Below are 12,243 nucleotides of genomic sequence, written 5' to 3'. Positions count from 1 at the left end.
GCGGGAGGGGGGGCAAGATACCGCCGCCTTCCTTCGCCAACTTCGCTGCTGCCGCAGGTTGCCAAGCCGGTTTTTTCCCGCTGTAATTTTTTTTTCTTCTTTCGCGCGCGTGTGCGTGATCCATGCTATCAGTGCTGCGCCGCTGCGCACGCTTTTCTCGCTGTGCGTGTGTGCGTGGGCCTCGACCGGTCGTGATACCGAAGTTCGTATCACCCGTAGCGAAAAGAAAAAGTGTTTGGAACATCCGATTTTTTGCCCACTAAACGCAATGCAATTTGGCCGGGGAAATTTATGAATTCGTATCAGCCGAGTTCGTATCACCGAGATTCTACTGTATTTACCCTGTTTTGTGCCCTGGGTTGGTTGTTCTGAAGTTGGCCCTACATCCCTGGCTCTTATTGTTTTTACCAAGTGACGCGACAACTTCTGTTCAGGATTGGCCTTTTACACTGTTGTGTGTTAATGTTTTTACCTTGTGATGCAAGTGCATCTGATTGTTCACCATTGTATTCCACACCTTCATGTTTCCCTTTCCTTCACTTACGTATGTATGTGCCTGTTTTGCTCAAATAGGGCTGAGTTGTTTGTCAGCCCTGTGTATATGAACCGTTCCTCACTGTGTATTGTCTCTTTTTTTGTTGGCTGCTTTTTATACCTTGTATCGTGACCAAACTAACTCACGGACAAATCCTTCTGTACAGGAAGGACTGGTATAAAACTGCGTGGAGCTGTCATATATCTGCCGAATACAGTGTACTTTCATTAACTGGGTGTTCAAAGGACCTCAAAAAATGTCCAAATGAAATGAAAGCTCAAATTATTGAATGGTCCTGAAAAAACTGCCGAAAACTGTTTGCATCACAGTACAGTAGAACCTCGGTGATAAGAATCTCACGGGGTCATGAAAAAGTTCATATCATCCAAACATTCATATCAAAATGAAAGAAAATTAGTATGCAGAAGCATGGGAACGGAAGTTGCTCAAATCTGTTTATGTCCAAGAAGGTTTATAACAGTCGCGCAATCGCAGCTCACCACTCGCGGCGCACACAGCGGAACAGATGATCGCGATATTGGCGACATGCGGGCCATGTGCCTCCGCGGACTTCTCGTGGCGCGTACAGCATGACAAGAGATGGCCACGCGGCGCCGCAGACTACTCACAATGTTTCAGCGCGACTAGGCGTTGCGAAGTCTATGACGTGCATACTCGCTGCTTGCACTGCTGCAAATGTTTTCGCGGCGTGGAAAGCGATCGCGATGTTGGCAATGTGCAGTCTACCCACCTCCGCCTACTTCTCGCCCCATGTGCAGCATGGCAAGCGATGGGGGCATGTGGACTGTGCAGTGCTGCAAACTGCTTGCGGATTGCGATCACGAAGCCAGCGATGTGTGGTCTATGCGTTCCTGCACCGTATGTTGCTGCCAGCTACTGAGTCGCGACGTCCGCAGTTTCAGTTACATCGGCCAAGCATCGCTGAAAGCTTTTCATGAAAGTTTCCAGATTAGTAAAATTCTGAATGTCAGTTTCTCGAATACGATTCTATTAACAAGCCTGACAGACAATTGCGACGCCGGCGAGATGCGGACAGCGCGTCACCGCAAACTGCTTGCGATGCGTGCGTGCAGCGCAGCTGGCGATCACTGAGTCAACAATGTGCGGGCAGTACGCTAGTGTTCAAGGTTGCGGTCACAGTTCACGCGTTCGTATCATCTGTAGTGGCGCGACAGAGTTTTCGGAACGTCCGAAATTTTGCACATTGTACACAATGCACTCTGGCCGGGGAATTTTGCAAATTCGTATCATTCGTATTCGTATCACCGAGATTTTATTTTTTGATTTGGTGAACACGTGCACTATGGTTGTCTGAATTCAGAAATATGGAACCCACATGAGAACAGTGTTTTTTTCCCGGTTTTGTCAAGTGTTTTGTCAAGGCTTTGCGCACACTGTCAAGAAATGCCCATCACGTTTTGAGGATGCTTCACCACACAGTCAACACGGTCTCTTAATGTGGTGTAGTATGCAGTGCAGTGAAACTGCAGTTAACTCTGATATTTTCAGTGTATTCGGTGGTTTTCAAGGATTGGTAAAATTCTAAATATCAGTCTCTCGAATATGATTCTATTAACAAGTATATTCAGTTTGTAGTCAAAGTTAAAATATTAGCACACACTTAATACATCACGAGTAGAGTGTCACTACCCTCCCATCCATGTTCCTTTGCACTGTTCTCCACCTTTCTAATATGTGCACCAACTGACCCAGCAACAATCTTGTCACTCTTTCGCAATTGATAGTGCTGTCTTAGATGGGACAACCGGGGATGAAGAGACAGTGAACTGTATGAGCATTTGTTGCAACTCTGCTTTGGAACTTGGGTGTGTGGCCCGAAGGCTACACTCAGGTGTTGTTGTGGGGAGAGGACGCGAGCAAAAGGTTGTGGGGCTGGATGTTGCCAACCTTCTCTGTGTGAGTGGGTTCCCGCTTTGGCGCAGGTATTGCCGTCATCCATGGGGAGCAGAAGGAGTCTGAGTCGGACATGGTGGATGGCCGCTACTCGCCCCCCACAGTGCTCTCGTCTGCCCGCACCATGGATGTGGGCCTCGACATCATGCCTGGTCAGTACTACTTTGCCGCTCTTTGATTTCACCACCTGCAGAAGCTCCCTCTGGGTGTTGAAACTCTGGGTGTTGAAAAATGGCCGCCTCAGTTGGCCAAATTTGGATGCTTACAGATTGTGGCGACACCCATGATCATTCGAAGTAAGCTGTCTCCAAGTTAAGCATAAATCCATCTAGCAACAGGATCAGCTAAACAGACACAGAGAAAAAAACTTCACCGACATAACAGCCCAACAGATAAATTAAGAGGCATAAGAATCAAGAAGGGCATGTTTTTCTGAAGACAGCATTGAATAGTTTTTGTTGCCTGCTTCTAGATGGTGCCACCATACACAAGCGTCCAAAAAATGGCTCCTGAAACTGGTTTTGAATTAAGGGTTTCCAACTGCTTATGAATTGCCCTAGATGACAGGATGGAAATGCGTCTGGTGCTGTAACACTTGCAGCAGGGGTCATTGCTATAGTATTCAGTTTTGGTTTTGGTTTGAATTCTTTATTCCTCAAGGGGCGCTTCTGTTATTGATTATATATATATATGTGTATATGTGTGAATAAACGGGGTGTGTTTGTTCGGGACGGCTGGACTCTGCTTCCACCTTCGAAACCACAGGCATGCAGGCATTTCTGTGTGTGACTAGAACAGGGAGGGCACTTCTTTCATCTCAGTCTGTGCTCTGTGTGTGGGCAGTCTGGCATTTTTCAAATTCCATTCTGCTAAGGTCTGGCTTGCCTTTATCGCTCTCTGGCAGATATGCATGCATTTTGTCATGCCCGGGGGCTGCCCTTTACGCTGGAACACCAGCTGGAACTGTTGCCAAAGGCTTGGCTGTGCACCATAGTTTATTCATTGTGTGGGGAGCACAGCTACAAGTTGCTGAAAAGACTGTCTGGTGAGGAGCCTTTTGGAGAGCATAATATCCAGGCGTTATAAATGATGCATTGGATTTATCTTTAGCAAATACTGTTCCAGTCTAATGGCACAGTACCACATATAGTCACAGCAAGCACAGAAAAAGGTTCAAAGATTGAAATTTCCTTATTGGCTCAAAAATAAGACTTTTCATGTGTCCCTATCCATTTATTAAGCCATGCTGAATCACTAACATTGTATAGAGCTAAAATCAGCGTTTGAAACAAACTTTCTCCTCATGTACTAACCACGGTGGTTTTGAGAGCATTACTTATTGAAAGTTGCTGCCCCTTCTGTTGGGGCCCTTTTCAAGGTGCAGCATATGTAATCGTATAGCGTAAGTAGTAAATAAATAAATACTAGATTACGAAGCACCGAGACAGGCACCACTGCGAGTAACTGCATGCTCTTTTCATTTTTCTGCTATAACTGTTCTTGTCATGGGGACACAAGTGGTTGCAGCTTTCTTTTTTTTTCCCAAGCTTTGGTGTGAAAATGGTGGGTGAAAAAATAGGTTTTACCCACCTTTAATAAGCTGAGGTACTCTCACAGGTTGGCAGCAGAGATGACAGCAACTAGATTGTAAACATACGAGGCACAAAAGCACAGAGGACTGCATACGATTGCCAATCGGAATAGGAGTGCCGCAGCTGGTCTGTATGGGGTGACCCAGAGTCCACCTCTGCGGCGTTCCTTACAGCCCCTGTGTTTCCTTGGGATGTGAAACTGTGCAGTTTTCAGCTGGCATGGCACAATGGGACTCTCGCTTGCCCTGCTGCCTCTGCACTCTTGACTTTTTTTTTTTCTTTCTCTTTTTTTTATTTTCTCTGGCATTTTAAGGATACAAACGTCAGTGTCACAAAAACTGTTCGTATAGTCTAAAATTTCTGCCATAAACAAACTTCAAATGTAGAAATACAGACCTGTATATGCCTGACGGGCATTATTTACCTTTTGCAACTGATGTGCACCACAGTATAATAATGTAAGCTGTTCTACGTTCCAGGAAATTAACGCTTAAAAGTTGCGCTTCATCCACTGTGTGTAGCTCTTTGTGCCACTCGTCTTGATGGCTGCTTTTGATTTCGTTAGAGACCAGAAAGTGATTCGACAGGCGCGGGAGGTGGGCGAGTGATGAGGCGCTGCTTGCGCAACTCATCGTAGCTCTGGCAAAGGTTAACGACTTGGGCAACAGTTGTCAAATCGCAGGATGTTAACATTTGAAATGCATCATGTTCGATGCCCTTCAGGATCTGTTTTATCTTGTCTTTCTTGGACATCTGCGCGTTGACGCGACTGCACAGATGGACCACATCTTCAATGTAACTTGTAAATGTTTTGCCAAGGCGCTGTTGTCGCTCTTGCAGGCGTAGTTCGGCGCGGAGCTTTCGTACAGCAGGACGACCAAAGACGGCTCTAAGATTGGCCTTTAATGAGTCCCAAGTCGTGATATCGGTTTCATGGTTACGATACCACAAGTTGGCAACGCCGGTCAAATAAAATATGATGTTCGTTAACTTTGTGGCTTTATCCCACTTATTGTAGGAACTCGCTCGTACGACTCAAGCCAGTCATCACAGTCTGTGTCGTCGGTCCTGCTGTAGAGCGCAGGGTATCGCTGGCGTAAGGAGCCAGAGCAGACAACCGGCGGGGTCATCGGTGGGGCCGGGGGATGTTCGTCGCCAGCCATGCGAGTTACCGGGAGCATGCGGGTGCGAAGCTGCAGCGTGAGGCAAGGATATCTGGTCGCACCTCCACCAAATGTAGAAGTACGTCGAGGACGGCGTCGAGGTCGGTGGGGAAACGGGGCGATCAAGACCAACACAATCTGCACGATGGCAATTCCACAACTGCTTCCTCTTCGTCAGCGTCCAGCGAAGAGGCCCATCTTCTTCGCAATTCAAATTTACTGTTGAACCTTATTCATGCAATCCGGCAGTTTTTACCATCATACAATTTTTTTTTTTTTTTCTGTCCAGTGCTCTACAGAGGTCGTGTCTTTTTGTACAGCTAAAGTGATGGTACTTCCACATGGGTTTAGACAATATAATTGCAAAAATATATGCAAAACTTGCTTCCACTTCCTCCAAGTGGAAGGCAAAAAGTAGTAGTAGGGGCAATAGCACGCTGTAACAGTAATGCTCCTGGCTGCTGTTTTGGTATTTGCTTGCATAATGAACCATCCCTCTCCCACTTTTTGTCATTGAGAATTTACTTTTCCCAACCTTCTTAGTGGTCCTCTGTGACTCTGCCACTCTCACAGTCAGCGGTGTACCCAAATGAGGCACATGGATAAGACATCCTCGCGTATTAACTTTTTTTGGATCTCCTGCATTGGTGACAATTTTGACAAAGTTGGCAGAGCGCCAAGTTTCAGGTGGCCTTCACAGTTTTGGTGTGGGTGTGTAGGTAAGCAGTGAAACTGCGACTTATTTCTATGCATTTCAGAACAGCTTGCTTCTGAACACTGAGAAACAAAAACCAGTGCAAAATAGCAGGTCATTAAAGGCATGGAAGAAAAGTTCTGTGGCATACATGTTTTATTCAGGACATTTTGGGACCTGTTTTGGATAATGCGATTTAATTTCCACTTCCTGTGAAAATCACGCCAATGAGACTTCACTGTGCCATGGCAGTTGGGACGTTGGCTATATGTGAGCAATGTTTTGTGTGAGCAATGCTTAGTGCTTGAGGGTGTAGTCATGGGTCACATGTTTTTATCATTCTCGGTGGTATGGTATGGGGGAGAACAGCCAAAGCTCTGTGCATTGTGCACCCAAGTATCACTCCGCTTGAGTCATTCCAAGACATGCGTCAGCCATGATGGCACCATCTGCTCTGCCTGCATTGTAGTCACAGCCTTGCCCATATCGGTGTCCCCTATATGTTCTGTTGATTAGTGGAGAATTGTGAGGGCAGCCTCTGTTCCTCTTTTGTTGCAGTTCCTGCGGCCAAGGAGAAGCCACCCATCTACGTAGTGGGGGACGTGGGCGGCCGCATTGCCATCATGGTGGTGAGTTGGGCAGGTGATACCCCATGAGCCACATTGGCGTCCCAGTGTGGTACTGACGAAGCAGATCATAGGCATTCTTGGTGTATCTATATATTGTCTATAAGAAGGCCCCGTGTTGTCTGACGCTTGAATCTGTAATGACTGCTACATCTACAACAGCCATCTTGGCAACATTCGTAATTGGGGCTGAAACTGTTTAAAGCAGGGCGCATAAATATATTGTAACAGCCGCAAAGTAGATGAGGCGCTAGGTGCTGTAGAGGAGAACGATGTTTGTTGATTGGGCACGCTCGCAGATCCTGAGAGACTAGTAGCTGACAAGGCGTCTCTGACACCCCAATCTTCAGGAAGGCCTTCGAGCGTAACAGCTTGGTGGAGGCTTGCTGGATATCGACCTCATCAGCCACGGGATATACCGCTCGGACCTCGCCGCAGTCGACGCCTTGCCGGTTTACCACCTTCTATCGCAGAGATGTCCTTGGACGGAGACTCCGCGTCCAGGTCAGCATCGAGCTCCTGGCCGCATTACCGTAAGCCCCGCTCATTTGCGGATACCGCCGGAGAGGACGTGGACGAATGGTTGATGCATTACCAACATGTCAGCCGGTATAACAAGTGGGACGTGAGCGCACAGCTTGCCAACGTGGCGTTCACGCTCACCGACACGGCTCTTGGTATGAGAACCACGAAGACTCACATCCTGGACACGCTTTGTAGAAGAGCTGTCCAAGGGCTATGGTGACTCCGCAGCGAAAAAGAAGTGAGCCGAGCAGACACGGGCTCAACAGGCACAGCTTCATGGAGAGACCTGCACTCAGTATATCGAGGTGGTCCTAAAGCTCTGCAAAGTTGTCTCTCCTCGCATGTCCGACGAGGACAAGGTGGACCACCTACTGAAAGGTTTTGCTGAAGATGTCTATACCTACCTTATCAGCAAGGAAAACCTGGCATCTGTCTCGAACGGGATTGCGCATTGCCGCACGTTTGAGAACCCAATGCGGTGAATTATGCCGAAATTTGGTCGCTTGCCTACTGTGCCAACAGCGGCAGCCATTGACTCCACTTCTGCTGCCAGCGGTCTTTCCGCTACTATTCGTCAGATTGTATGTGACGAGTTAACCCGCTGGCAGGATATAACTTGACATCCCAGCGAGCAGCCATGCGCGTATCCGATGGCTTCACCTCAACCCTTGTCTGTCAACACAGTGGACTACGAGGGGTAGCCAGTGCTCCATCTGTCTTGACGGTCCCAACCGCACCACACCTGTAGCACGAGCCACCTGTGCGCTCTAGTGAGCCGCTGCCAATCATCTACGAGGAAGAAGTACGACGTGATGCTTTCCCTACAAGCCCCAATATTGCCAATGTTTTCCCAGAGCCGCCTTCTGTTCGTCCGCCCCTGGTGTGCTACCGGTGCGGTAATCCTGGCCACATCTCGCGGTTTTGCCATCGCCTCCACTCGCCTCTCTATGGCTCCACGATCTACACTGTACGGCCCGTCCATCAGCCTCTTTCCAACGGACAGCCTTTCAACCCAATTGCTGCACCGGACCACTGGCACGCCAACTTGAGGAACCCTTTTCCTGCGTCAGATCGCAGCATGACCCCCTCCTCCGCTATCCCGGACACTTTGATCGCCATCACCACTCCGGCGCTCATTATCACCTCATCCGGAAAACTAGCCAGCGCAACTGATGGAGGTGAGGTTGCTGGACGTCTGCTCAGCGCCGATCTACCTCCCCCTGTTTTAATGCTTAAGAACAAAGTTAACGTGTCCGTCGATGGTGTTTCTACATTGGCTCTTGTCGATACCGGGGCGGCTGTTTCAGTAATGAACTTTGTATTTAAACAGTTGCTAGGGCTCAAAGTGATGTTTCAGTGTGCGTCTAAAGCGATGTTCTGTGGAGTGAGTGGTGAATCGTTACGGTTTTTAGGAGTGTGCAATGTGGCAGTCAAACTGGGTGGATCAGTTTTCCAAGTGGAATTTATTGTTATTGCTCGCTCCTCTTATGACATAATTTTAGGGTTGCAGTTTTTGAGCATGTGTGGCGGTACAGTTGGCTGTCATAGTTGGGTGGTCTATTTCGAGCACACCATTGTGCCTGGTCTCGTGGAAAGTCTGCACGATGCGGAAGTTGTGTTTAACGTGTCCCAAGACACAGTCGTGCCATCATGGACTGCAGTGTGCGTCCCAGTTCCCTCATCGCCTCGCAGCAGTGACACGTTTGAGGCTGTTGTACAACCTATTTATTCAGCGTGTGTGAAGAAGAAGAATCTCCTTGTACCTCATTTTCTTCTCTCTGTGGTGAAGGGCCACGCCTGGTTGTGGACAATTAATTCCTCCCCCGCACCTGCCGTTCTGCCAGTTGGCTTGAAACTTGCCTCCTGTGGCCACGGTATGCCCTCTGCGTTGGCATCGGTTGGAGTCGCTCCATCCGACCCTATTCCAAAGGCTCTGTCAGCAACATCCACAATTTTTCTCATAGTCAACACTAGCCTCAGTACCACTCAGCACCAGGCCCTGGTGGACCTTCTGCTACAATACTCATCTGTTTTCGACTTCGCCCTGCCCACTGGACCGCCTTCTATCCCTGCATCTCGCACTCGTCACGCCGTAGACACCAGTTTTTACCGCCTGATCCGCCAGAAGCCCTATCGAGTGTCAGCATTCGAGCGCAAGGTGATCATTGAGCAAGTCCAAGAAAGGCTTCACAAGGGGGTAATTCAGGAGTCTTCGAGTCCTTGGCCGGCCCCTGTAAACCTAGTGTGCAAGAAGGATGGTACGTGGAGGTTCTACGTCGATTATCGTCATCTGAACGCCATCACTAAAAGGGACATATAACTACTACCTCGTATAGATGACTCCATTGACTGCCTTTCTGCTGCCTCTCACTTCTCGTGTGTCGATCTCAGATCAAGTTACTGGCAGATCCCTGTGCACCCTAATTGCAAGGAAAAAACTGCGTTTGTCATGCCGGATGGACTTTTTGAATTTAGTGTGATGCCGTTCGGGCAACCTTCGAAAGATTTATGGATACGGTATTGCGCAGTTTGAAGTGGGACATATTTGGGACATGTGTGCGACATGTGTCGGGCATGTGTTGTCATATTTGGAAGGACCTTCAATGAGCATAACGAATGCTTAGCTATTGTCTTGAACTGTTTACATAACGCTGGCCTCGTCCTCAATTCCAAGAAGTGCCAGTTTGGCGAATGCCAGGCATTGATGCTGGGACACCTCGCTGACGAGCACGGAGTATGGCTTGATCCTCAGAGAACAGCGGCGATCGAGTCGTTCAAACTACCCAAGACTGTCAAAAGGCTTCGCAGTTTCCTTGGGTTATGTTCTTATTTCCGTCGTTTTATACACCGGTTTGCTGGCATCGCCGCCCCACTGACAAGTCTGCTACACAGGGCGCTTCTTTCGAATGGACCACCGAGTGTGAAGCTTCTTTTCATCAGCTGAAGTTTCTGTTGACGTCGCATCCTATTCTACGCCATTTTGACCCTGCCGCACCCACAGAAGTCCACACGGACGCAAGTGGTGTTGGCATTAGGGCTATTTTTGTTCAGTGCTGCAACGAACAAGAACATGCTATCCCATATGCAAGCTGTTCTCTCAGCAAGCCTGAGCGGAACTACACGATCACGGAGCAGGTGTGCCTTGCAGTGGTCTTCGGCATCCAACGGTTCCGCTCATATTTACATGGATGGCCATTCACCATTGTCACTGACCACCACACTCTCTGCTGGCTTACAAACCTTCAGGATCCTTGTGGTCATCTTGTGCGCTGGGCCTTTCGCCTCCAAGAGTATACTTTCGATGTAGTCTACAAAAGCAGCCGGCGGCACGCCGACGCAGACTGCCTTTCATGGCTTCCCCTAGCCACCACCGAGTGTGACGCCGACAACTTCGGCAATTATTTTTCTGTCCTGGTTGCACAGTTTCCAGACCTTCAAGTTTTTACGTCGGAACAGGAAAAAGATCTGTCTCCAACCTCTCTTCAACTCCCCGCAGATTTGTCGGGTTACTGGTCGTTTTTGTGTACGCAACTGTCTCCTGTGGAAGAAGAACTATTCTCTAGTGAGTCCACGACAACTACTCATAGTTCCTAAAAGTCTCTATTCATCTGTATTGTGCGTATTGCATGACGGCCCCACATCTGATAATCTCAGATCGGCTCGCACGCTCCGCCGTGCTCAAGAAGGGTTTTATTGGCCTAAGGTGCGATCGACCATTGAACGCTACATGGCCAGTTGCATGCAGTGCCAGCACCACAGAAGTTCTACAGTTGCTTCTGCTTGGCTGCTGCACCCTGTACCGCCTCCGAGCGCACCCTTCGAGGTAGTCTGCATCGACCTGCTGGGTCCGTTTCCAAAGTCTTGCTTTGGCAATCGCTGGATTGTTGCTTGTACCGATTATCTGACTTGGTACTGCGAAATGGCCGCTATTCCATCGGATACAGCATATCACGTGTCTATGTTTCTGCTGCACTCGGTCATCTTACGCCACGGGCCACCGTCAGGGCGGCCGTCAGTTCACTGTCGATGTTGTCAAAGAACTCCTGCGTCTCTGCGCAACAACTTTTCGCCACTCGAAGCCCTATCACCCGCAAACAAATGGCTTGACTGAGCACATAAACCGAACGTTGACCAATATGCTGTCAATGTACGTGGCCGCGGATCACAAACACTAGGACACCATCCTGCCTTTTGTAACCTACGCTTTTAACACTGCGACCCATGAAATGGCAGGTTACAGCCCTTTCTTCTATACGCCCGTCCGCCGCGCTATACCCTGGATACAATCTTGCCATTCTCAGTCAGCGACGATCCCTGCATTGCAGAGACCCTGTGCCTCGTCGAAGAATCTCGGCGAATTGCCCGCTTGCAGACTGTAGCTCCTCAAGAATACTTCAAGGCACGCTGCGATGAGCACCGTCGACATGTTACCTACGCTCTGTGTGATGAGGTCTTGCTTTGGCGGCCGCTTCGCTGGCGTGGCCATCACCAGAAACTGTTGGCGCACTACGATGGACCTTACGTCATTACCCCCATCGGTGACGTCACCTACGAGATTGCGCGTCTAACTGCGACCATTCGTCGAAGATTTTCTCATGTTGAGCGCTTGAAGCCCTAGAACTTTCGTGAGACTGTGTAACTCGCCCAGTGGGCTTTGGCTGCTCAGGGAAAACTGTAATGGCTGCAAAGAAGATGTGGTGCTAGGTGTTGTAGAGGAGAACGATGTTTGTTGGAGCATCTTCCTCGCATTCGGGAGGCACGGGGTTCGGTCCCCAGTGCCGCCGGGTACCCACCGGTTTCCAATGGGTTCAAGATTTCCCCTGGCCTGGTGCTCGGCTCTTCTGGGGTGAAATGCTTGGGAAAAGGGGCCATGAACCAAAATGTTGGTTCAAGAAGAAGCGTGGCCTTGTGGTAGAGCATCCGCCTCGTGTTCGGGAGGTACCTGGTTCGATCCCTGGTGCCGCCGGGTACCCAGCGGCTTTTCAATGGGTACAAGCTTTCCCCCGGCCTAGTGCTCGGCTCTTTGGGGTGAAATGTTTGGGAAAGGGGTCATAGGTCCCAAATAGTTGTGCCGATGTGGCAGTGATCAGTTCCGCCATCGGACAACAATAAGTCCGCCTTGTGTGGCAAAAGCCCATTATGTGGCCCTTTTTTCTTCTTCTTGAACCAACAT

The 12,243-nt window shown here is 49.1% G+C and overlaps 1 protein-coding gene across 2 annotated transcripts in view; it reads left to right on the top strand.

Annotated features, from left to right (window-relative positions):
• Nucleotides 1-12,243, top strand: part of LOC146187826 (phosphoribosyl pyrophosphate synthase-associated protein 2) — a 61,010-nt gene that overhangs the window by 34,380 nt on the left and 14,387 nt on the right. For both annotated transcript variants that reach the window (XM_084603541.1, XM_084603540.1), the window contains 2 exons: nucleotides 2,500-2,622; nucleotides 6,478-6,548. In XM_084603541.1, coding sequence (XP_084459667.1) covers nucleotides 2,500-2,622; nucleotides 6,478-6,548 — 194 coding nt within the window. The remainder of the gene's footprint in view (nucleotides 1-2,499; nucleotides 2,623-6,477; nucleotides 6,549-12,243) is intronic.

The sequence above is a fragment of the Amblyomma maculatum genome, chromosome 5 (assembly GCF_055883805.1).
Source record: "Amblyomma maculatum isolate TAMU_Amacu chromosome 5, ASM5588380v1, whole genome shotgun sequence".
NCBI classification, from domain to species: Eukaryota; Metazoa; Arthropoda; class Arachnida; order Ixodida; family Ixodidae; genus Amblyomma; species Amblyomma maculatum.
Note: the sequence above shows the minus strand (reverse complement) of the source record. Positions and strands in the feature narration are given on the sequence as shown.